Source organism: Podarcis raffonei, chromosome 17 (assembly GCF_027172205.1).
Source record: "Podarcis raffonei isolate rPodRaf1 chromosome 17, rPodRaf1.pri, whole genome shotgun sequence".
Taxonomy (NCBI): domain Eukaryota; kingdom Metazoa; phylum Chordata; class Lepidosauria; order Squamata; family Lacertidae; genus Podarcis; species Podarcis raffonei.
This window is the reverse complement of record NC_070618.1, coordinates 4,019,931-4,046,652: the sequence shown is the minus strand read 5'-3', so window position 1 is coordinate 4,046,652 and position 26,722 is coordinate 4,019,931. Positions and strand designations below refer to the sequence as shown.

General features: G+C 47.2%; 1 protein-coding gene across 1 annotated transcript; it reads left to right on the top strand.

The window, feature by feature from the left end:
• Positions 1–484: 484 nt before the first annotated feature.
• Positions 485–26,388, top strand: SCNN1A (sodium channel epithelial 1 subunit alpha). The gene is made up of 14 exons (XM_053370919.1): positions 485–549; positions 4,089–4,134; positions 6,168–6,558; positions 8,027–8,276; positions 9,757–9,944; positions 16,061–16,161; positions 16,854–17,017; positions 17,638–17,736; positions 17,907–18,024; positions 18,171–18,249; positions 19,517–19,574; positions 20,900–20,955; positions 22,438–22,513; positions 24,364–26,388. The coding sequence occupies exons 2-14, from the start codon at positions 4,089–4,091 to the stop codon at positions 24,661–24,663; spliced, it is 1,926 nt and encodes a 641-aa protein (XP_053226894.1). The 5' UTR covers positions 485–549; the 3' UTR covers positions 24,664–26,388.
• Positions 26,389–26,722: the final 334 nt, after the last annotated feature.

Here is a 26,722-nt window from a genome sequence, read left to right as displayed (position 1 = left end):
CTGCTTTAGCCACGTGCAGCCTCTCCTGGGCAAGGGGAGCCTTCATCCCCTGCCCGGGAGAGGCTGAGCACGGCTAAGGCTCCCCCAAGAGCCGCGCTCCCTTTAAAGAGTGCACGGAGTTTGTGTGCGGCTCTTGGGGAAAAGCCTCCAAGAGCCGCACACACGGTCCATGCGGCTCTTAAAAGGGAGCGCTGACAGAGCCTCCCACCTGCATTCGCTGCATAAGACGCACACACATTTCCCCTTACTTTTTATGAGGGGAAAAGTGCGTCTTATAGAGCGAAAAATACAGTACCTACCCCTCTCCACACATCACTGTTACAAGCAGTCTTCTCCCAGACGGTCTCTTTTGAACCATAAAGGGGCGAGTGGCTGAGGGGAGCTGAGCCCTCCCTCCATCTCTCTGCACTCCATCATTGCAGACATTTTTATTCCAGTCCATCTCATTTAATACCAAATGGGGTGAGTGGCCATTGTTGCAGCCTGTCTCTTTTACAGGAAGTGAGCTCCGCTGGCAGGAAGGGTGTGTGAAGTGCAGAGCACTGCAAGGTAAGGAAGAACTAGGAGGTCAGGACCCTCCAGGTGTCCCTATTTTCCAGGGACAGTCCAGGATTTACAGAAGCCATCCTGGTTTCTGATTTGATCCTGGAAATCCCCACTTTTCCTTATGACGTCCCATTTTCATGGGAGAAATGTTGGAGGGTATGGAGTTATGTGACCCCCACCAAGCCAAGGAGATAAGTAACTATACAACCTTTAGAAGACATCTGAAGGCACCCCTGTAAGGGATTTATTTATTTATTAGTGTTTAATGTTTTATTATGTTTTTATATATATGTTGGAAGCTACCCAGAGTGGCTGGGGAAACCCAGTCAGATAGGCGGGGTATAAATAATTAGTAGTTGTAGTAGTATTGAATAGGGACTCAACTACATTAGTCAAGAAGCAGAGTTTTGAATGTGCTATAAACATGCAACACCAGAAGGCGCCAGAGAGCACAGAAAAAATTCTAAGCGATTCTCCATAGCGGTTTTTTTCTTTTGTTATAATGATTTAATTTCTGGTGTATTTATAGCGGGGGGGGGGTGTTCCTGTGTGTAGATCCACCCAAGAATATCCCTATTTTCATCGGCTCTATGTTGCTTAGCCCTTTAGAGATGCCTTTGACAACCTGCTGCTCTGAAGATGTCCTGGACTAAAACCCCTATCAGATTCAGCCAGCCAGAAGGACACCAGTTTCGCGAAGGCTATTTTAGAGCGTGATATTTTATTAGAGGGAAGTGGGTGGCACTGTGGGTTAAACCACAGAGCCTAGGGCTTGCCGATCAGAAGGTCGGCGGTTCGAATCCCCGCGACAGGGTGAGCTCCCGTTGCTCGGTCCCTGCTCCTGCCAACCTAGCAGTTCGAAAGCACATCAAAGTGCAAGTAGATAAATAGGTATCACTCCAGCGGGAAGGTAAATGGTGTTTCTGTGTGCTGCTCTGGCTCGCCAGAAGCGGCTTAGTCCTGCTGGCCACATGACCCGGAAGCTGTACGCCGGCTCCCCCGGCCAGTAAAGCGAGATGAGCGCTGCAACCCCAGAGTCAGCCACTACTGGACCTAATGGTCAGGGGTCCCTTTACCTTTACCTATTTTATTAGAAGTCGCATATAATAGATACAGTGGTACCTCAGGTTATGTATGCTTCAGGTTACAGACTCTGCTAACCCAGAAATAGTACCTTTGGTTAAGAACTTTGCTTCAGGATGAGAACAGAAATCGTGCTCCGGTGGCGCGGCGGCAGCGGGAGGCCCCTTAACTAAAGTGGTGCTTCAGGTTAAAAACAGTTTCAGGTTAAGAACGGACCTCTGGAACGAATTAAGTTCTTAACCCGAGGTACCACTGTATTGTTCTTCGAAATTTGCTGGCTTTAGCATCTTTATCATTCTGTAGTTTTGATGACCTTTTGATTCCCCCTCCACCCCTGTAAGGATGATGGAATTACTTACTTTAGGAGCAACCACCTTTCAAAATCACTTCCATTTTTATTTGGGTTCCATTCCCACACCCTCCGAGTATTGTCAGATGCACAGATGCCATGCATTTCAAGCACATCCCCCTCTCCAAAGAATTCTGGGAACTCTAGCTTACTGCTCAAAGAGCTGCAATTCCTAGCACCCTCAACAAAAGAGTCCTTTGGGGAGGGGAATGAGCTTTAAATGTGTGGTGTGCAGGCAGCCTAATGATTTGGGTAAGAAGACTCTTACGTCTTGTTGGGAATAGACCTGTGCCTTTGAAGAGCTGCTGTGCTGGGCAGGAATCTGTGAGGAAGAAGCAGAGGGATGGTAAATAAAGAAATACAGAACTAGTTTGGGCCTTTATAAGTCCCATGGGAGTGCCGCTTATATTTCTCCCCTTAAATTCTGGCTGGATCATGCTCTCTGTGTTTTACCTACATAAGCTACGCAACCATTAAGAACAAACTTTGACTACTAATTATATTTCAGAGTTCCATATTCCAGCTTTTCAGACAGAAGCAGTTTACAGGAATGCACCAGCCAAACATCAGTTTTCAAACAATTTTGCCAAGCAGAAGCTAAACCATGAGGTTAGACTAAAGAATTACAAATGAATGAATAAGTTCATGTGAAGAAAGCTCTAAAGACAGCTCAGTTTCTGCTTCTGACCTTTATGCTTCATTAGGCAACCATAAGGACTTCCTTGAGTAATCTGAAGTGGCACTCATTTTATCATGGCACAGAAAAAGATTGTCAAATATAATATAATAGAACTTCATTTTTCACTTTGTTATGTATGGGTGCTGTGTTTTTTTCTTGTGGTAGACTTTTTAAAAAAAATAAGTAAATAAATCCTTATTGAAATATTAGCCTGTATGGACATTTCCTGTTTAGTCTGCTGTTGCAAGGATCTGTCAATGAGTCAATTGATTACTCATTACTTTATGAGGGCAGAAGAAGCCAAACTAGATGTTACTTGGCAATATGAAGTTCTCATTGTCGTCATCAAGCCATGCCAGCTACTTGTGAAATCAAAAACAGCTATGACACATGAAACTATTATTTATTGCATTTATATCCCACCTTCCCCCCCCCAGGGAGCTCAAAGTGGCGTACATGATTTTCTCCCCCTCCTCATTTAATCCCCACAACACCCCCCCGTGAGGTAGGTTAGGTTGAGAGGCAGTGACTAGCCCAAGGTCACCCCCAAGGAGCTTTGTGGCTGAGCAAGGATGTGGGTGGCGCTGTGGGTTAAACCTAGGACTTGCCGATCAGAAGGTCGGCGGTTCGAATCCCCGTGACGGGGTGAGCTCCCGTTGCTTGGTCCCTGCTCCTGCCAACCTAGCAGTTCGAAAGCACGTCAAAGTGCAAGTAGATAAATAGGTACCACTCTGGCGGGAAAGTAAACGGCATTTCTGTGCGCTGCTCTGGTTCGCCAGAAGCGGCTTAGTCATGCTGGCCACATGACCCAGAAGCTGCATACCGGCTCCCTCGGCCAATAAAGCGAGATGAGCGCCGCAACCCCAGAGTCGGTCACGACTGGACCTAATGGTCAGGGGTCCCTTTACCTTTACCTTTTAAGGATTCGAAGCCTGGTCTCCCAGGTCCTGGCCTGACAGTCTAACCCAGGGGTCAGCAAACTTTTTCAGCAGGGGGCCAGTCCACTGTCCCTCAGACCTTGCGGGGGGCCTGTACTATATTTGGGGGGGATGAACGAATTCCTATGCCCCACAAATAACCCAGAGATGCATTTTAAATAAAAGCACACATTCTACTCATGTGAAAACACGCTGATTCCTGGACCATCCGCGGGCTGGATTCAGAAGGCGATTGGTCCGGATCCAGCCCCTGGGCCTTAGTTTGCCTACCCATGTTCTAACCACTACACAACACTGCTATAGGAGTGACGTCCAGTTCAGCTCAAACAGGAATGTACTCAAAAAAGACAGGTCTGTGTCCCTAAGCAGCTGACAGTCTAAATTTCTGCAGTGGGTGAGACAAAAGAAGGGAAGCGAGGCAATGGGAGAGGTTCAGCAAGTCAAGGGATGCATATGAGTGGATACAGTTACATTTACTTACGTTTTGTTTCAGATGGATATGAGGACCAAGGGCCTGAGCCAAAGACTTCGTGGAAAAGGTAGGCTTCTTGTCACCAAACATAAGGCACAAGGTACACTTCTGTGTGGTTTTAAGAATGTAAGCAGTTCCCTGTCGGATCAGACCAAAGGGCCATCTTTTTTTTTTTTAATCATTTTTATTGATTTCCCAATAAAAAACATCCAGTTAATATATCCAATCATAATACTCCAATTAAAATAAAGAAGTCCAAATTATAATTATTAATTTTTCAGAGCTCCCCACGGTCTGGATCTCTCAAGCATATCTCCACATCTCAGTCCTGACAGACCAAAGGGCGATCTAATCTCACAGTGACCAGTCAGATGCCTCTGGCAAGCTGGACGTGAGTGCAATAGCGGTCTCCCCAATTGTGTTTCCCAGAATGTGGCATACTTCTAACACTGGAGATACTTGTTGGTGCAAAAGGCACATCACACCCAAACCAAACAGTGTTACATTCCTGAGATTAATCTGTAAAGAGGCTCCGGGAATTGATATACAGGGCTATGACTGAGCATAGCTGTCAACCGTCCCTTATTTGGCGGGAAACTCCCTTATCCCAGCGCCGTGTCCCGCTGCTGTCCCTTACTGATGATGTCCCTTAAATTTCCCGGGTTTCATGCTCACCCGGCTCGGGAGGGAAGCAGCAGCTCAGGGTCCTCCGCCGTGAGAGAGAGAGCACGCTGGCACCATCGTCCTGGCGCAAGGAGTTCCATCGGCCCTTCCCTGCCCGAGGGGGGGGAGAGAGACTCTCGCCCATGCCGCCTGCAAGCCCAGAGGCGGCAGCGGTGATGGCAGCAGCTGAGGAGGCAGCCTGAGGGAGGAGGAAGAGGAGGGGATGGGGAGGGACGCAGAAGGGCGGCGCTTCAGCGGCCGCTGCCACGCCGCAACCGCCTCATGCCGGATTGACAGCATCTGTCAAGCCTGCCAATGTATGTAACTCTTTACAATAGCAAAATCCCTTATTTTGGCTGCTGATCCCTTATTTTCGAGGCTGCTGGTCCCTTATTTTCAAAGCCGTAAGTTGACAGTTATGTGACTGAGACAAGGGAGATGGAAAGGAATATGCTTTGCAGAGCCAAGATCCTTTCTCAACCTAATAAGAAGCATTCAAGATGTCACACTGTACATTTGAAGCACCTCCAGAGCACCTTTGAAGCGCACGACTTCCACCCCGGAATTCTGGGAACTGCAACTTCCCCCTCGCATAACTACAATTCCCGGTTTCCTTAACAAGCTACAGTTCCCACAATTCTTTGCGGGAAAGCCATGTATGTTGGATGTGCTTTAAATCTATGGTGTGGATCTGTATTAGTAAGGAGGCTAGATTACAATGCTATGAACCTGGGAATAAACCCAGTGAGCACAGACAGAAATAATGTGTGTAGGGTATCACTGACTATCACCAAGGCAAGCCTGACTGCTTGAGTAAGACCCTGAGGCAGTTTAGTGAACTAACCGTCAACTCAAGGGCTGTACTCCATATGAATGAAATGTCATATTTCATATTTGCCAACATCAAAGCTACCAAGAGATATGGGTGCATTTCTACGTACATTTTCTTCGAAGCCTCTCCCATTGGTTTATGTTACCTCTGGGTAAGCAAGGATTAAACAAGCTGCATGGCGGTCCAATTTCAAACATTTAAGTTAAACTTTCACATTCAACGTGTGAATTTACATTTTGATTTCAAAATTTCCCTTTGAGAAGTTGAATGGAGAAGTTGGAAGTGGTTGGTTTTATATATATACCGTATTTTTTGCTCTATAAGACTCACTTTTTCCCTCCTAAAAAGTAAAGGGAAATGTGTGTGCGTCTTATGGAGCGAATGCAGGCTGCGCAGCTATCCCAGAAGCTAGAACAGCAAGAGGGATTGCTGCTTTCACTGCGCAGCGATCCCTCTTACTGTTCTGGCTTCTGAGATTCAGCATATTTTTTTCTTGTTTTCCTCCTCCAAAAACCAGCTGTGTCTTGTGGTCTGGTGCGTCTTATAGAGCGAAAAATACGGTGTGTGTGTGTGTATATATATATATTTGTGACTGTTCTTTTCAGCTCGAATTGTAACCGTGAAGGCTGAAAACCAGCCTAGACGCAAGAGGGCCGAACAGCTCAAAATGGAAACAAAGCAAGAGAAAAAGAAGGAGGAGAAAAAAGAAGAGAGTTCTGGTCTCATTGAATTCTTTAGTTCCTATCAGGAGCTTTTCCAGTTCTTTTGTAACAACACAACCATCCATGGGGCCATCCGGCTGGTCTGTTCTAAGAAGAACAAGATGAAGACGGCCTTCTGGTCAGTTCTCTTCTTCCTCACCTTTGGCCTCATGTACTGGCAGTTTGGAATTATCTACAGAGAGTACTTCAGCTTTCCTGTCAACCTGAACTTGAACCTCAACTCTGATAGGCTGACCTTCCCTGCTGTCACACTGTGTACTCTCAATCCCTACAGGTAAGCCTGATGATGTGCAGTATTGCCGGTTGGGGCTGACTTGAGCCTTGCGTGGTCTACTGCCCTTGCCCAGTGTTTTAGGTTGATAAAGAGTGAGTTAGCATTCAGTATCCATGAACAGTTAAGGCATGACTAACCTGTGTAATAGGGACGTGGGTGGCGCTGTGGGTTAAACCACAGAGCCTAGGACTTGCCGATCAGCAGAAAGTCAGCAGTTCGAATCCCGGCGACGGGGTGAGCTCCCATTGCTCGGTCCCTGCTCCTGCCAACCTAGCAGTTCGAAAGCACCTCAAAGTGTAAGTAGATAAATAGGTATCGCTCTGGCAGGAAGGTAAATGGTGTTTCCGTGCACTGCTCTGGTTCGCCAGAAGCAGCTTAGTCATGCTGGCCACATGACCCGGAAGCTGCACGCCGGCTCCCTTGGCCAATAAAGCAAGATGAGCGCCGCGACCCCAGAGTCGGTCACGACTGGACCTAATGGTCAGGGGTCTCTTTACCTTTACCTTTAACCTGTGTAATGCGATCCTGAGTATCTGATCTTGCCTTGAAATATGTTCCATGCCCGATCAGATCAAGGGGTGGTTCACCTGCATCAGGCATCCATTTGTCTCAAGAGGCAATGAAGTGCACCACCGAGAGCGAAGGCACACTGCTGGGGAATCACGGCGCCTGCTGCGGCTGCAGAAACTGGCAGTTCATAATTGCTGCGTCCTGTGCTGTTTCTGCTGCATTAGCAGCACCACAGTGACCTCCCTGGAGCACAAGCTTGGGTGGTGTGTATGGAGGTCCTGGGCTGCCTAGACAACAAGACCCTTCTCTCAGCCTTGCTGATGTGGGCCGAATGAAAGCAGAACAATATGTTTGGCACCAGCTTGGCTGCAGGAGTTGCTGGAAGGAGGCCCAGTAGGCACCATCCAACTGTCTTGTGTATTGTTTACTCCTTGGCACTTTTCTCCTCCTAAAGAGGTCCTGGCAAGGCAGCGGGTACCCATTTTTCCTCAGGGTTTACTCCCAAAGCCTTTCTCACAAATGAGTATAGCCATAACACAGTGGAGGTTTAGGACCATGCAGAAACCATCTTCTTGACCATTGGACCCACTACTGACCTAGTCCACTCATTCCACCAGAGCTTGTCTTTGCATATAGAGGAAGTCTCCAACTCACCAAGGGTTTGAGACCCATTAGTTGCCCTCGCCTGGTTTAATTGATCCGTCAAGGCCATTCCTGGGGTGTGTCACGTGTTGACAGCTTCTAGGAGCCACAGGTGAGAGCTGAGTACAGGGTGAGGACCAAAGGTGGACAAAACAACCCCAGAAGGAGCATGGCGTTTCCTTCCCCTAACACCCCATGCACCCCTAACCAACCATCAAGTAGACCATATTACCTTCTGCCCACCTTTCATGTACTGGATCCCTTGAGTTAAGTGTAGAGAAACGGACCCCTTTAAGCCACTTCTTCCATCTTTTAGGTACAGCGCAATTCAGGAGCAGCTGCAAGAGCTGGATCAAATCACACAGCGGACACTGATGGAGCTCTACAAATACAACATGTCCATGGAGCAGAAGAACTGGCAGGCCCAATCCTTGCGGAAACGCAGCTCCAGGAGCCTGTACCGCCACATCCAACGCCACCCGCTCTATAGACACAAGCGTGAGACCAGCATGGAGGAGAACAATCCCCAAGTGGACAAGAGTGACTGGAAGATTGGTTTCATTCTGGTAAGGATGACTTCCTATTCGTTTGGTGGCACCTCTCTGCTTCTTCCTGCTACCCTCCAACCAGTCTGCCCTGCATGATCTACACACACACACACACACACACACACACACACACACACCAGTATTGTTTCAAAGTCCAGTATCTCTGCTGGACTTCAACAGCTGGAAAGGAAAGAGAACTACTTGAAAATGATTTATAGATGGTATTTAACTCCGAGTAGACTTGCTAAAATGTATAAATCCAAATCAGATAAGTGCTGGAGATGTAATGAGATGGAGGGTACGTTTTATCAGATATGGTGGATTTGTAAAAGGTTAAAAGCGTATTGGGAAATAATATAGAATGAATTGGAAAAAATGTTTAAAAGTACCTTTCAAAAAAAAAAAAAAGATTCCTTTCTGTTGGGGATAATTCAAATGGAAATTCCCAAGTATCAAAAGAGGTTATTTATGTATGTTTGCTAGCCCCAAAATGAAAAACGAGCAAGGTCCCAACTAAAGAATGACAACTAACTTAAACTGATGGAATACGAGCAGCTTGGAGATTTAACATATAGAATAAGAGAACAAGAAGAGCATACATTTAAAGAAGACTGGAAAATGTTTACTGAATATATGGGGGAAACTGTGTACATTTAATAACACTGGTAGCATTATGGTAAATTCAACAGTGTAAATAAGTTTTGATGGATGTAACAATGGAATACTGAATGGTTTAGTTTATGCAAAATATGCAGGGATGTATGGTATGCAAATTGAGCCACGGAAAAAGAAGGGAAGTCATTGATTTAAAGTTGTTTGGATATTTTGAAATGTAAATTAGAAAAAATAATAAATAAAAATTACACACACACAAGCTGGAAAGGACAGTGACTGAATCTAACTCAGTGTCATTCATCTTCTCAAATGGTGCAGGTTCAGATTACAGTGGCACCTCGGGTTAAGTACTTAATTCGTTCTGGAGGTCCATACTTAACCTGAAACTGTTCTTAACCTGAAGCACCACTTTAGCTAATGGGGCCTCCCGCTGCTGCCGCACCACCGGAGCACGATTTCTGTTCTCATCCTGAAGCAAAGTTCTTAACCCGAGGTACTATTTCTGGGTTAGCGGAGTCTGTAACCTGAAGCGTATGTAACCCGAGGTACCACTGTACCTGCAACATTTAAATCCCCAGTTCATCAAAGAAACAAACAATGCTTTTAATCAGTAAAGATAATCTCTTTTTACTTTGGACGCGGGAATAAATGTTAAATTTATGTGTCTGCATCATCGCTATCCTGAACAACCATATGTCTTATGACAATCTTGCTCATGTGACAACCAAGATTTGAGCCTCTCCTGCTTCCCCAACATTTCGTCCTTGTCAGGCATTTGGAACGACCCTCTTCCTCCATGTCCATTTGATCTTCCCAGGGCCCACATTTCATCCTCTATGCCCTGGGGAAGTGGCATAATGTGGTTGTTGACTTCCTTTTGCAGTGGAATGAAAACAAGACAGACTGCTTCCACCAAATGTACTCTTCGGGTGTGGATGCCGTGCGAGAGTGGTACAGCTTCCACTACATCAACATCCTTGCGAGCATCCCTGACGTCAAAGACCTTGACGAGTCCAACTTCACAAGCTTCATCTATTCCTGCCGTTTCAATGAGGAGACCTGCAACAAAGCGTGAGTCCCCAAAGAACTGCTGCTTTAGAAACCCACCTTCCCCACCTTGGTACCCGTTGCTGGCTGGGGCTGATGGGAATTATAGTCCATAGCATCTTGAGGCCAACAGGCTAAGAAAGGCTCTCAATGATTGACATGGGTCACTCACTGTTCATGGGTATCTTAATTTTGGCCTAGTTGTGGAAAATACCGTATTTTTTGCTCTATAAGACTCACTTTTTCCCTCCGAAAAAGAAAGGGGAAATGTGTGTGCGTCTTATGGAGCGAGTGCAGGCTGCGCAGCTATCCCAGAAGCCAGAACAGCAAGAGGGATCGCTGCTTTCACTGTGCAGCGATCCCTCTTGCTGTTCTAGCTTCTGAGATTCAGAATATTTTTTTTCTTGTTTTCCTCCTCCAAAAACCAGGTGTGTCTTATGGTCTGGTGCGTCTTATAGAGCGAGAAACACGGTACATGTTTGGTTTTTAAAATAAAAACTAAAAAGGCCACCTTCCCATCACTGGTTCAAAGTGCCTCAAAAATTCAATATAAAAAATATAATAAATAATATAATATAAAAAACCTAAATAGCTGATGAAGTAGTGGATTTCCATGTTAAAGAAAGCAATTCACAACATGATCTCTGACCCTCCTCCCAAGAGAAGGGGAAGGAGCACGGAATTTTTATGTAAATATCCCCCCCCCACACACACCTGCCTGTTTCCTTCCACCTACTTCCACCCCCCAGGTAATCTGGTTTTTTCCACCGCCAGACTCTGAAACCAGAAGCCACTCTAAGCAAAAAATTGTCTGAAGAGCATTTTTCTGAAAAGAATTGGTGGGCATTAGCAATGAGGGTAAGGGGGGGGCTGATTCAGTGCAGCTCACATTTAAAGCCAAATCTGCCAAATTCGCACTTGCCAAAGCCATACAAGAAGCAAAACACAACCACCTTTTGAAATGCACATTTATTCAAATTTTGCAATGCAGTTCTCTAGGCAAACAATATGTACACACATTCGTGGAAATAACACACAAAAGAGCATTATTGAATTCATTAAAAATGGCTTGCAAAAATGTGTACATTAACCAGAACTGTCTACAGAAATGTGTTCTCATTAGGAGAAATGCTAAAATGCTGACTATGTTTATGAGGTTTTTTTTTTTTAATTGCAAATTGCTTCAGAAATATGGAGCACTCAATTTAAGATTGGGGAGAAATGTGAAACAGAGAGAACCAAACAGGTAGAACTTTCCATCCCTAGTGGGTGGAAGAAGAAGAAGAAGATTTTGGATTTGATATCCCGCTTTATCACTACCCGAAGGAGTCTCAAAGTGGCTAACATTCTCCTTTCCCTTCCTCCCCCACAACAAACACTCTGTGAGGTGAGTGGGGCTGAGAGACTTCAGAGAAGTGTGACTAGCCCAAGGTCACCCAGCAGCTGCATGTGGAGGAGCGGAGACACGAACCCGGTTCACCAGATTACGAGACTACCGCTCTTAACCACTACACCACACTGGCTCTCTGGGTGGAAAGTTTGAGGGCTTGTTCACATTTCAGTGCATGGGTTTGAGAGATTTTTCATTCGCCCCACCGCTTTCCCCAGGAAACCCGGCTGTTTACCACTGAATCATAACAAACACTGATCGGGTTTTCTGCGGATTAACATTTGTTCCAATTAAACAGTAACTGTGTTTCCCCAGGGAAAACAGTGGGACAAAAGAAAAACTTCTTCGGCTCATGTCTAGAAAGCATGAGACAAGCAGAAGTTTGGACAAACCCTGAGTGCCCTTCGGACCCTATATTCCCAGTATCTCTGTGTATTTGGGAACATGTTTTTGCCGGGAAACCTTTTAAAAGGTAAAGGTAAAGGGACCCTGACCATTAGGTCCAATCGTGGCCGACTCTGGGGTTGCGGCACTCATCTCGCTTTATTGGCCGAGGGAGCCAGCGTACAGCTTCTGGGTCATGTGGCCAGCATGACTAAGCCACTTCTGGTGAACCAGAGCAGTGCAAGGAAATGCTGTTTACCTTCCCGCCAGAGCGGTACCTATTTATCTACTTGCACTTGACGTGCTTTCGAACTGCTAGGTTGGCAGGAGCAGGGACCGAGCAATGGGAGCTCACCCCATCACGGGGATTCGAACCACCAACCTTCTGATCGGCAAGTCCTAGGCTCTGTGGTTTAACCCACAGTGCCACCCGCGTCCCTCCTAATTCCACTCAAATATGACATCTGAATGAAAAGCAGTCCCACCTTTGCAAAATCCTGCCTGGCAGCCTGGCAACCCCAGTTAAGGACCATTACAAATTATGTCCAGGGGTGCCAACTTGAATAAAATATTGGGGGGTCCAGGTAGGCCCCACCCTGCATAATCAACCACAAGACGCAGTACGCGCTCACCATTTGAATGGCAGTGCCCATCAACTTTGGAGAGGCCTGTCCCCTCAGATATTTTATTGGGGGAGCCAAAGAGACCTCGGTCCCTAGTAGCTGGTTCCTCCGGTTATGTCAGTGCAGCCACGCCAGCAAATATCCCCCCTCTCCCGCCAAGAAGGAGGTTGACGTCACCCCATAGCTGTCAACCATCCCTTATTTGGCGGGAAACTCCCGTATCCCAGCGCCGTTTCCCGCTGCTGTCCCGGATTGATGATTTCCCATAAATTTCCCGGGTTTCAAAGGAAGCAGCTCCTCTCCCTCCCTCCCTCCCTGCCGGCCAGGGAGGAGGGAAGCTCCAACTGTGTTGCTTGGCTGCGTTGCTCACCCAATAAGGAGTCTAAGAATGACTGGGGGGTGGAGCTTGCATGCCTTGTGCCAATCAAATCGGCCACGTTGCCTTGGGACTCGCCTTTGCTCAGCGCTTCCCAGCGGAGAGGTGACGGTGGTTTTCCTCGCTGCATCCCCTTTGCTGGGTTGCTGTGCTGTGGGAACCACCGCTTGAGGCTTCGTTTGGCTGCTGGTTGACTAAAATCCCTTATTTTGGCTGCTGATCCCTTATTTTCAAATCTGTAAGTTGACAGCTATGCGTCACCCAAATGTTGTGGGGAGTCGCTTCTTTCATTGGAAGGTGTCCACATGATTCATTTGACACCCCTTTCCATGTGATGCTGAGGGAGCCGTGCTCTGCCTGTTAGTCAAAAGGTAAATACAGCCCCCTCGCCACGTGTATACCCCCTCTCTGCTGCCAGGTTCTTGGCCACCAGCCCCCTTGCCCCTGTTTTTTCCAGCGCCCCACAAGCAGCAAAACAAGGAAGTGTATCAATTTCCCAGTGGGCTGCATTTGGCTTGGTGATAAGGGCATACATGAAGCAGGCCTTCCGTGACCACAGGGGTTAGTTACACCGGTTAGATTCCCATCTCTGGAACAAAAATACCATTTTTCCAGTGCTGCCAAGCCTTGGTTGTTTGGGTCTAGCTGGCAGGCTGACAAACCACCATTAGTTCCAGCAATTGTTTGCAGTACTTTGTCAACTCACCTTACTCTGACCTTCCTTTCACAACTTGTGCACGCCGTTTCCACCCCCTCCAAACCCACCTGCTGCTGACACCAGCTTCATCACAAGTGCCCTGAATCAGCGCTGAATGCTGTTTATTCTTGTTTAAATTTGCAATATGTTTAAGCCTTGCTGATTTGCCTCTGGTGCTGCAGACACTATTTATGGTGTCGACACAGCTTGCGCGTGGGTCATGACCACAACTTTCACACATCCCTTGTGCCTCTGAATTAGAAAGTGCTGGATCTTCTCTGAGAAGGCTGCTAAGTGCATCAAAGCTCCTCAGGGAAATTTTCAAACCCTGAAATTTGGGTTCCATTCAAACTGGTGCCAAAGTTTTGTAGGGTTTTGTAACACGAACCATGTTTGATTTTGTTGTTGTTAAGTATGAACCCCTGTTTGATGTCTCAATTAATCAGTGGGGCTGGTTCTACAAAACAAGGGGTTCACACTACAAAACCCTACAAAACAACTACAAAACTTTGGTACCGGTTTAGAGGGAATCCGAAACTTTAGGGGTCATAGTTAAGGAAGCTCTGCTGCAGGGTCATAATCACAGACACAATTTGGTCACCCCACAATGGGGTGAGCTCCCGTTGCTCGGTCCCTGCTCCTGCCAACCTAGCAGTTCGAAACCACGTCAAAGTGCAAGTAGATAAATAGGTACCACTCCAGCGGGAAGGTAAACGGTGTTTCCGTGCGCTGCTCTGGTTCGTCAGAAGCGGCTTAGTCAGCCAATAAAGCGAGATGAGCTCCGCAACTCCAAAGTCGTCCGCAACTGGACCTAACAGGCAGGGGTCCCTTTACATTTACTAAGGCTAAGTAAAATGTTATGAGGCAACGAGCAAATCTTTGAATTCACTACAGCACTTCTGCACACCAAATCTTTGGGCAGAGGAAGAAAACATAATATTGCTGGGCTGAAGTCAGCAGAGAATAGAATCACAGAATTGTAGAAGTTGGAAGGGACCTCAAGCGCCATCTAATCGAACCCCCTGCAATGCAGGAATTTCAAGTAGCTCAAACATGACAGGTGGCCATTTGTAATAGCCTTCAGATGGGATGGAGCAGGTGTTAAGCGCGATTTGACTCTGCTGGTGCAAAAAAGAACTTTGGATGCAGCAGGGCAAACACTGCTTTCACCTAATTAGCCACCCCTTGAGTGATGTCAAATGTACCTCAGCAGCGCAGTGGGGAGGGGAGGGTGAAGCGAGTGACTGGCGGCAGAGCTAGGGGGGTCAGGCCGGTGGGTGATGGGGCCCTTCTGAGCTCTGGTGCCCTCAGCAGCTGCCCAATCCTGCTGACCCCTGAGGGCACCAAGACAATGCCAAGGTGTCATCCCTGTGGTTGGCAGCAGCTGGGTACTGCATGTAACCAATCTGCCAACCCAACTTGTTCAGTTGTGAAATGCGTTGACTATGCCCAGGCTGCTCAAGCGGTGTGTTAAAATCGCGAGGCCCATTAGAGTTGTTGTCGCATTTCATTCACAACTAATTATCTCTACACTGTTCCACCTCTGTGAATTTTATACTTAACATTAGATGTATGTTAATGGCACAATACTTTGTTTTATGTTATGCTCCATGCACCGTCCCTGTGCATTTGTGTACTGAACTAATTTGTGTACTAAATACTAACGTGCCACCATACAGTTTTACTGGCAAAAGAAAGTTATCAACAAAGGCATGTTAGATTGGCTTCATTGGCATGTAGGTAAAGGTAAAGGGACCCCTGATCATTAGGTCCAGTCGCGGACGACTCTGGGGTTGCAACGCTCATCTCGCTTTATTGGCCGAGGGAGCCGGCGTACAGCTTCTGGGACATGTGGCCAGCATGACTAAGCCGCTTCTGGTGAACCAGAACAGCACACGTAAACACCGTTTTCCTTCCCGCCAGAGCGGTACCTGTTTATCTACTTGCACTTTGACGTGCTTTCGAACTGCTAGGTTGGCAGGAGCAGGGACCGAGCAATGGGATCCGAACTGCCGACCTTCTGATCGGCAAGCCCTAGGCTCTGTGGTTTAACCCGCAGCGCCACCCACGTCCCTCTCATTGGCATATAGTGGCATGCTTAATACCAACCGCAAGGTAGCTTGTTTGTATGGCTTTCTTGGGGTGTATTTGACCCCAAGATTGGACCAATAGACTTTTTTTTTCTATTGGCAGAATGTTAAATCAGCACAAAACCTTCCATCTTAGGACAGACAAGCTGCAAGACTTGGGACTTCCACCATGACAGAAACTTCTTTTTCTCTCTTCCACTATTCCATTTTTAAAGCAGGAGGTTGATACCTAGGCTGAGTTCTCATACACTATAGCCTGCTGGCTTTTTTCGCTATTGTGTTTACTTGGCCCCAGTACAGAAATTGTGCTACTGTTGATTTTTGCTCATTTCTAATGGGCCAACGCAGTGGCCTGCCTTTTTCACTTTTGTTCAACTGAATTGTCTTTCTGGATAATTCAGTTGGTTAGAGCATGGTGCTGATAACGCCAAGGTTGTAGGTTCCATCCCTGTATGGGACAGCTGCATATTCCTGCATTGCAGAAGGTTGGACTGCATGATCCTCAGGGTCCCTTTCCAACTCTTCAGTTATATGATTCTTCATTGAGTTGACCTGAACACTTTGTGTTTCTTCTTCTCAGGAACTACACTCATTTCCATCACCCTATTTATGGAAACTGCTACACATTCAATGACAACAGCAGCACACTCTGGATGTCCTCCCTGCCTGGGATCAATAATGGTGAGCAGGGGCTTGGAAGGTGGTGATGGATGTCGGAAGAGGCTCCTTGAGCTATATCCTCTTTCCCCTTTCTAATCTGGAACCACATTCATCTCTTTCCTGCAACATTGATTTTTCTTCCTAGCTGAGCTCACTCTTACAGCCACCTGCCTGTCTTCTTTTCTTTCTTTCTTTGGATTTTTGTGTGTTTCTTTTCTTTCTTTCTTTCTTTCTTTCTTTCTTTCTTTCTTTCTTTCTTTTTTGATAATAGCTTTTATTTGGTTTTGCAAGTTAAAGTTTACATTCAAAGTCATAAGTAATAAAAAGATTCACCCAAATATCTGGACTTCCCCCCCCTTCCATGAGTTCCATCTCTAGTCCTTTTCTGCTGCATATTTTAAGTTACTCCAATTTTTTAAAGTATCCCATTTATTCCTAGTTCTTTTTATAAGTGTTATTCAAATATTGCTAAAGAGTTCAATTGTTTACAGTGGCCTCCAAGGTAAATTATGAATTTCCTCTGGTCTTTGTTGAAATTCTGGTCTTCCTGGTTTCTGATTTTCCCAGTCGTTTTCGCCATCTCCGCATAGTCCATCAGTTTGGTCTACCGTTCCTCTCTTGCGGGAACTTCGTCTTCTTTCCATCTCTCTTTTGCCCTGTTTTCATCTCTGTGCATGACTGCCGTTGGCCTTCCCTGCCCTCTGTCTCCACAGGTCTCTCTCTAGTTGTCCGCACAGAGCAGAACGACTTTATCCCACTTCTCTCCACTGTGACGGGAGCCCGAGTGATGGTGCACGGCCAGAAGGAACCAGCCTTCATGGATGACGGGGGCTTCAATGTGCGCCCCGGCGTTGAAACATCCATCAGTATGAGAAAGGTGAGGTCAGAAGTAGGATATGAGACCTGGCTTCAGTGTGCAGAATTGTGAGAGAATGAGGGCAAAGCACATGGCTCCCGTAAGACCCATTGGGTTCAGGCAGAGGTTATAGAAAGAAAATATAAAGAAATGTTGGTTAAACATAAAGGTAAAGGGACCCCTGACCATTAGGTCCAGTCGTGGCCGACTCTGGGGTTGCGGCGCTCATCTCGCTTTACTGGCCAAGGGAGCCGGCGTACAGCTTCCGGGTCATGTGGCCAGCATGACTAAGCCGCTTCTGGTGAACCAGAGCAGCGCACGGAAACGCCGTTTACCTTCCCGCCGGAGCAGTACCTATTGATCTACTTGCACTTTGACGTGCTTTCGAACTGCTAGGTTGGCAGGAGCAGGGGCAGAGCAATGGGAGCTCACCCCGTCACGGGGATTCGAACCGCCGACCTTCTGATCGGCAAGTCCTAGGCTCTGTGGTTTAACCCACAGCTCCACCCGTGTCCCTGAAATGTTGGTTACTTTCCCATAAAACTAGAGGTAGAGAGAGAAGCTGATTTGGTGTGAGAAACAGCTGCAAATCAAAGGGAAGGAATGCAACTGTGCTGATCTGACATATTGTGAATTGTCAGGAAACAACAAACCGTCTTGGGGGCACCTACAGCGACTGCACAGAAAACGGCAGCGATGTACCCGTGAAGATCCTCTACCAATCCCGCTATACTGAGCAGGTATCTACATTTGACTCACCCACTAATCCTTACCCTGCAATTGGCTCCAGACCAACCCTGTTATGATTACGATCCTTATTTTTATTTGCATTACATGCCTGTCCCCGTAGGTTTCCCAGGGTATTGCTAACACTGCCCTAGGGTGACAATTCTCCTTTTACTTCACCTAGGTCTGCATTCGTTCCTGTTTTCAGAATAGCATGGTGGACCGGTGTGGCTGTGGCCATTTCTTCTACCCCTTGCCCACCGGAGCAGTTTACTGTGACTACAACAAGCATCCCGCCTGGGGTAAGTGGAGACAAAAGGCAGCGGGGGGGGGGAAGAATCCACAATCTCACCTGTTTCCTATCCAAGGTGCAAGGTGCTGGGGCTCCTGTCCTATGCAGGCAGCTCACACAATTACTTTATCGACTGTCCCTCTGTCTTTGGACTAGGTTACTGTTATTACAAACTCCAGGCTGAATTCAAAACAGGCACCCTGGGCTGTTTCACCAAATGCCGGAAACCTTGCAAGTAAGTCAGCTTCAAAACCTGTGCAGTTGCATTCCTGGGCCTGGTCAAATTCCACAGAGCTTGCTGGGCAGTAAAAAATATTCAGTAAAATGGAGCGGAACAGGATTTTTGTTTTTTGTGGTTTTTTGTACCCAACTTATCATTCCATGCTGGTTTCCCAAACTCAGGCCTCTCAGCCCCAGGCTTTCTTCAGAAACCCGGTAATGAAGGGTTCTTCCATTGCCTCTTTTCTCCAGCTGATGTCTCACCTGATGTCAGTGGTGTAGCATAGTGGGGGACACCCGGTGCTGCCTCAATACAGCTGCACACTTCCGTCGCAGGGCTCCATTGAAAACTGCTTCTCCATGCAAACCAGGAAGTGACCCAACGGAACAACTCTTCTTTTCTTATCTCTGTGGCTGCAAACTCCTGGGTGATATGGATGCTGCTAGACCATTGAATTTCCATGCATACACTATCCTTTTCCCTCCCTCCCACACAGCCCCAGGCACTGGCAACCCACGCTATGCCACCACCTGATGTAGCAAGCATATCTTGTGATTGGCAGCTGCTCATATCTTAGGTGATGGTGCCACAGGTGGCCTAGCTCGGTGTATGACTTAGCTGAGCCATGCAGGCTAGGCCTGGTTCAGAATGGTACCAACAGAAGAGCAGCATTATAAGAACTTGCACTCTTACAGCATACCCCTCAAGTACCCCAATTTTTCCAGGAGAGTCCCAGAATTGGAGAAGCCATCACACTTTCTGACTTTGAATCGGGGCATCCCAATTTCAAGGCTTTGTCCCACCAGCAGCAGCAGTCATCACAATGCTGCCCCAGTAGTGGATTCTGCCTCTCTGCCCCTTGCAACGTGGAGGCTGCTTGATGATGGTGGCGCGGCTTGATGATGTCATTTGCCAAGGCGCTGCAGAGTGCCAGAGGCAGAGAGACAGACCTGGTGTGTGTGGAGAGAAGCATCGGTTTAAAAGGACTGCAGTGCAGATTGGAGCCGGCAGTGGCAGTTGATGAGCCTTGAGTGACCAGCAGGATGAAGGCAAGGGCAAGGGGGAAAGGGGAAGAGGACTGGAGCCCAGCGCTAGGGTCCCACCCGGAAATGTGTGGAGTAATGAAGAGGTGGCACAAGCGCCTCTGAGCATGCATCGAGTATTTCCGATTCTGAGGAATGTTGGAAAGTTATGTTACAATTCTTGACACCCATGAACATCCGATGTAAATAAGGTCCCCTGGTAATGTGCCTCTAAACTTATTGTATGCTTTTCTCTTTAGGGTGACAGAATACCAGTTGTCAGCTGGATATTCACGATGGCCTTCTGCTGTCTCTGAGGTAAGGAGATGATTTCCTGCTTCCATGAATACACACATGCACATCTAAGAACTGCCACGGGGCAACTACCGTATTTTTCGCTCTATAGGACGCACCGGACCATAGGAGGGGGAGAACAGGGGGGGAATTCTCCCCCTCTCTGCTCAGCGCCCCTTCAGCGAAGCGGCAGGAGAAACGGAGCCCCTTCCATTTCTCCTCCCGCTTCGCTGAAGGGGCGCTGAGCAGAGAGGGAAAACTGTGCAGCGCCTCTCCAGCGAAGCGAAGCCTGGAGAGCGAGAGGGATCGGTGTGCACCGACCCCTCTCACTCTCCAGGCGGCTATCCGCACGCCTTCGGAGCGCAGTGGGAACTCCTGCTGCGCTCCGAAGGCTTGCAGATAGCTGCCTGAAGCCCCCGGAGCGCAGCAGGAGTTCCCTGCACTCCGAGGGCTTCAGGCGGCTTCAGCAAAAGTAACGTGAAGCCTCCGGAGCGCGGGGGGAGCGCTCCCTCTGCACTTTGGAGGCTTCGCGTTGCTATCGCTGAAGCCAAGGAGCCTGCATTCGCTCCATAGGACGCGCACACATTTTCCCTTCATTTTTGGAGGGGGGAAGTGCGTCCTATAGAGCGAAAAATACGGTACATGTTTTTCAGAAATGCATATAGCAGAGCTGCAGAGCTTTTTTAAAAAAAAAGAAAAGAAAAACCATACCAGAAGGCTTCAGCCTTTCTCTGCAGTAGGGATTCCAAAAGTACGCTTCTATCAAACTTCACTTTTTGAGCATACTGGGGTAGGGGGTTGGCAGCCACTTGGGGCAAGCAACCAGAAACAGTGGAAACAGAAAACAAGAAACCAGGAAGAGAAGAACTTTAAGGAGGAATGGGATTACAATGTGTTTAAGAGAACACTGTAAACACCTAAAAACTTTGGCAGGATTTGAGTAACGCTTGTAACGTATTAAAAAACTAAGGTAAAAATGGATTATTTAAGAAAAATGGAGAAAATAAGTGAAGCAGTTGAAAAAAGTTTGATAGTGGTAACCATGGAAAGGCGGAGGGGAATCGAAGAATTCAGGAAATCCTTAATGATGATGTTGATGTTTAATGTTTGAATTTAAATTGGCAAGGTAAAACTCAATAAAAAAGCTTTTTGGAAAAGAAAAGAAGCAGAGTGGAAAAAGTGGGGGGAAAGACTAAGTTTCCCCACACACACTGATTTGCTATAAATTCCCCACACAGACAGGTGGATTATTTTCTTGCTGGGGGTCAGTTATATGCATTTGTGTGCTTCTGGGCTGCCTATAAAGCTTTTGTTTCCAATTTATTTATTTTGCAAATGTGTTGTTTCAGGCCTGGGTGTTCCACATGCTGTCACGGCAAAACAAGTACAACATCACATCCAAGAGGTAAGAGCTCCACCTACAGTCAGAATAGAAGGTCAGCATCGGAGACGCAACGACCGATGAAAAAAATTGGGAGAAACAATGAGGATCACAGGGTGCTAAGCTGTGTTGGGACAGGAGAGAGTGGTGAATTCTAGGATCAAGGAAGAAATTGCTTAGGGATAGGGCTTAAGCTAGATTGCATGAATTAAATGCATGTTTTCTAAAACTATGGAGATTAATTGAACTGGGGACTATGTGTTGAGATTCCTGAACAGCAGAGGCAAGCTCCAGGGTCCCTTCCAACTATATAATTATATGATTCTGGTGCAAGAAGCAGTGTAGTACAGTGGTACCTCGGGTTACATACGCTTCAGGTTACAGACTCCGCTAACCCAGAAATATTACCCCGGGTTAAGAACTTTGCTTCAGGATGAGACCAGAAATCGTGCTCCGGCGGCACGGTGGTGGCAGGAGGCCCCATTAGCTAAAGTGGTGCTTCAGGTTAAGAACAATTTCAGGTTAAGTGCAGATCTCTGGAACGAATTAAGTACTTAACCCGAGGTACCACTGTAATCCATTCCTCTACATAATGTTAGACACTCAATGTGGCTTACAGATACAATAAGAATAGCTGAAAACACACACACACACACACACACACACTTTTAAAAATATACACTCCAAGTCCTGTTTATCAGCAACCACAAGTTGCTGACTGCCCTAGACCAGAGGTCAGCAAACTTTTTCAACAGGGGGTGGCTCCACTGTCCCTCAGACCTTGTGGGGGACTGGACTATTTTTGGGTGGGGTGGTGCAAGAGCACCACGAGCCCCTGTGGCTGCTTACCTGTGTCTTGTGAGCGGCAGGGGTTGGCAGCGGCTCCGGAACAATTAGCGGCGCGCAAAAGGGCTCTGGAGAGGGGCTGCTTAAATTGGCGGCCGCTCAAGCGCTGCTGCTGCTGCTGGCACCAACAAAGCCCAGCCCCCTTCCTCCTCTAGGCAGAGCAGGGAGAAGCCAGGAGGAGGGAGGGAAGAGGCGCTGCCACCGCCATGTGAGGGAGAGGGAAAGAATGTGCATGCTGGCAATTCACGCTGCGATTCCCAGACCATCCACGGGCCAGATCCAGAAGGCAATTGGGCCTGATCTGGCCCGTGGGCCTTAGTTTGCCTTCCCATGGCCAAGACAGATCGTTTGCATGTTTCAGGAGGTGAAGTAGAAAATTATAGTATCTGAACAGATGCTCACATTGTTTAAAAACATTTGGCATGTTATGGGACAGCAGAATTTGAGTTTATGAGATAAAGTTCAGAGAAATGCTGTAGACCTGGGAATGGGGGTTTGTGAATTTGGAAGAAGTGGGCGTTTTGGGGGAGATGTAAGTAATAATCCTATAGCCACTTACCTGGCAATAAGCCCCACTGCACTGAATAGGATGAATACTCATTTGTAGGACTGTGCTGTAGGATATTGATTGAGCCAGAACTTTCCCTTTTGTATTGCCAGGAATGGAATTGCCAAAGTGAATATATTTTTTGAGGAGTGGAATTATAAAAGCAACGGGGAGTCTCCTGCTTTCACAGTATGTATTCCCTTCGTCGTCACATATTCCCAACTGCTCCCCCTACCACCATCTGTGACACCAAAAAGCCATCATCCTTTAAATGTACGGGCCTGTCCAGATGGTCAGTTCCTGGAAATAAAAATCTGCCCATTGTTGTTCATTGTATGGGAATCTAGCCTCCTTCTTTCAAATAAGGGCTTCTGTTTCAGGTACATTGCACTTCCCTATTTCTCGGAGGGGGGGGTCATTTTTGTTGTTGGGAAAATGTGGTTCTCTGCCCCAAGCAGCAACGTAACTGCATTCTGCAACACTTTTTGGAATGTGCTCTTTAGAATGTCATGGGCATATGCCAGAATAATGCCCACTCCTTGGCATCAATCAATTATTTTATTTGTTTGCTACCTTTACTACCGTGCTCAAGGCGGCTGTGTGGGACACAGGTAGCGCTGCGGGTTAAACCACAGAGCCTAGGACTTGCCGATCAGAAGGTTGGCGGTTCGAATCCCCACGACGGGGTGAGCTCCCATTGCTCGGTCCCTGCTCCTGCCAACCTAGCAATTCGAAAGCATGTCAAAGTGCAAGTAGATAAACAGGTACCACTCCGGCGGGAAGGAAAACGGTGTTTCCGTGCGCTGCTCTGGTTCGCCAGAAGTGGCTTAGTCATGCTGGCCACATGACCCGGAAGCTGTACGCCGGCTCCCTCGGCCAGTAAAGTGAGATGAGCGCTACAACCCCAGAGTCGGCCACGACTGGACCTAATGGTCAGGGGTCCCTTTACCTTTACTTTTACAAGGCGGCTTACAGCATATGAAAAATTGTGTAACTACAAACATACCAAAAGTAGTCATAAACAATAAATAAAACATCAAAAAAGAGCACAACCAAACTGAACAACTTCCACATAAATTGTAAGATCCAATATAAAGATACAAACATTTACTGCAACAAGCTCCCCTAAACAATACCCTAGTCCAAGATTCTGTTCAGCAGGCTCAGTTTTTTGTAGTTGGAGTCAGTCTGAGCCCCGCCCTCTCAGGCCAGGTGGGAAAAGGCCTGCAAGGCAGGGAGCAGGTCTTCCAGGACTCACAGCCAATATGCTGAGTGACACAATTCCCCTGCCCCCATGCCTGCTAACAACAGCCCCTGCAAAGAGCTCTTCCTAAAAAAGCTTAAACTAGCTAGGCTCAAGACAAGTATCCTATTCCGCACATCTATCTACCCAGCAAGAAGTCTTGAGATTGGTCACTTTCAGCATCTGAGAGAGTTCATTTTTGGTAGGTTAAGCACTGTGCACAGGAGCTAGAGTAAAAATGCATATACAATCCCCAATCTTTTGTGAACGTTTCGATAGTGAGCGTTCTCTAGGTTTGCAAAACTTCAGCAAGTAGTTGACAGTCATTGCCGGATTTTGCTGTAGCAGTCAATATTTGACAGCATGTGGTACCGTAGATGGTGTCAAAATTTCACACCAACATGACCTGCGTCATAATTTAGGAAAAATTATACGGACCTCATTCAGTGAATTGAAACAGGTGACTGTAAAAGTTTAACAGCAATTTTGATTTCGAAGCGCAAGTGTCAACATTTGGATCATATGTAGACATTAAAATATAAATGTTCTGGAGTACATCTCCAACCCCCAGGAGGCAGGAGCAACATAGCTACTCCTCATTGCAGTTAGACTGGATATTGTGATTTCTTCTGAAATGGAGTTCACAGAACAGGTGATCTAGGTGAGTCCCAAGGGAAAAGATGGCAGCCTTTCCTATCTCTATCAGTGGCTAAGATGTTTGGGGAGCCAAATTTATTTCTTGAGCATTGTTTTTATAAAAATAAAATATTCCCCTATTCTGATCTTCATTCTGCAGGTGGTGACACTGCTTTCACAGCTGGGAAGCCAGTGGAGTCTCTGGTTTGGTTCCTCGGTCCTCTCCGTAGTAGAGCTGGCTGAGTTGATTCTGGATTTTGTCGCCATCACCTGCATCCTGACTTTCCGCCGGCTGTACTTGCACAAATCTTCTGACCTCCATACACCCAACAGCCATGACACCAGCTCCCATGCTGCATCTGCTGCCCCACAACATGCCTCTGAAGTTGCTGCGCTACCATCCTACAACAGCTTGGAATCGCTATCCCTGCACAGAGTTTCCTTCAGGAGAACAGAGTGAGGGGCCCAGGCCAGAATGGCTTGCAGAAGCCCTTCTTGAAGCATGGAGATGGACATTACTGCCAGCAGCTCACTGTACTTCTCATACTTCCATGAGGCAGATGGGACCAAAAGGTCTCCTGGGAAGTTATTGGCAGAAGGAAGTCATAGTACATATATACAGGGCCCAAGTGGCTTGGAATGCCCTCTCTGCCTGCTTTGCAACTTGTGGTGTAGTGGTTAAGAGCGGTAGACTCGTAATCTGGGGAACCGGGTTCGCGTCCCCGCTCCTCCACATGCAGCTGCTGGGTGACCTTGGGCCAGTCACACTTCTTTGAAGTCTCTCAGCCCCACTCACCTCACAGAGTGTTTGTTGGGGGGGAGGAAGGGAAAGGAGACTGTTAGCCGCTTTGAGACTCCTTAGGGTAGGGATAAAGCGGGATATCAAATCCAAACTCTTCTTCTTCTGTTTCAATTTGGGATCCCCAATGTGGCACCCTCAGACACACACACACACAGAGAGTTGCCATCTGCCCATGCCTCCCAATTGTTTGTGTTTTGTTTTTTTTACCATGAGTGACATTGGGCCGGGTAGAAAACAAAGCTCATCATCCACCCACCCCTCCCTTCCCCCAGAATGTCTCTGGGCCCATGCATAAATGTTTTGTTTGGGGTCCCCCCCTTCCCTTTGGTGTATATTTTGTTTTTGGTTTTTTACTTTGCTTGGTTTTGGGGTGTTTGGATTGGCTCTTGTTGCTGTTTGGTTGTAGAGAATGTTCTGGCTACTGGGGGGAAATTTTTGGTCTGTGTTGTGTTTCTTGGGGGGGGCTGTTGATGGAGAGCAAAAGAGTTCTGAGCATCACTGTTTTTCCCTTCTGTGAAATGGGTTGTTCCCAGGCCCCGAAAAGTGGGAGACCCCTGATCTAAAAGAACAAACCAGAAACAGGCTGTGTATCTGCTAGGTCTTTGTATGCGTGATAAGCAAGAGTCTAGCAGGAAAGAGAGCATGAAAAACAAGGAACCAACCCCTTCAGCTCACATACAATTAGCACAGTCTTCAAGGGAAAACCCTCTACCCATTTTGCCTTCATTGCTGCCATTTCCAACAGATTCCTTTGCACCTGGAGAGATGCAGGAGTCAGTTTAGCTGGAGTCTTGCCGCCTTGTGCAATGTATGCATTTCTGCCTAAAGACAGGAAATGGGTCTCGCTTCTGCAAGCTTGCTAGACAAAGGCTTACTTGGCCGCATCTTCCTCCATCCCACTAGGAGCCCGGGGATTCCTTTTATTGTGCAACACAGTGTTGGGATGTGTAATATGAACTGAGAACAGAAATGTGGTAAACCCAAGAGCTCCCGGTATTAGAACTGTGGCAATACTGCGAGGCCCAGTGTGGGGGTCAAGGAAGGGGCTAAAATGAGAGCCTGTAAAAAACAAGTTCTCCATGTTGGAGGCATCCATCTATGTCCCTCAGAGCTGGGACACCTCATGCAACACAGACAGACAGGGAGGCAGGCAAAGGTGACAACTGTAGCATCAGGAAAACAACTGGGAGGGAGGGAGGGAGAAGGTAAGGAAGGTACTGCTAGCCCCATTGCAGCTCAGGAGAATCTAAGGAGCATCACATGACCTACCTTCCCAGCCCTAATTAGCCACGCAGCACTCTAGAATGGTGTTATACCACAGCAGGAACACCAAGGAGTTGGTAAAAAAAGGTGTGAATTAAATATTTGAGTGTGAACAATGAAGTGTGCCTCCTCATTAATGGGAAACAACCTACCTTGTGGGATCAGATGTTTAGGGGGCTCTAGCTTCTTTCAGTTTCTCTCATCTCATACAAGGGATGTTGTTCTGGTCCATTCAAAGGTAAATCTTCTAGAACAGGTTTCCTCAACCTCGGCCCTCCAGATGTTTTTGGCCTACAACTCCCATGATCCCTAGCTAACAGGACCAGTGGTCAGGGATGATGGGGACTGCAGTCTCAAAACATCTGGAGGGCCGGGGCTGAGGAAGTCTGTTCTAGAACATCAGTTGTTGGTACCCATCGGCCTTGAGAGATCATGGAGTGCGCCTCCAGGGGTG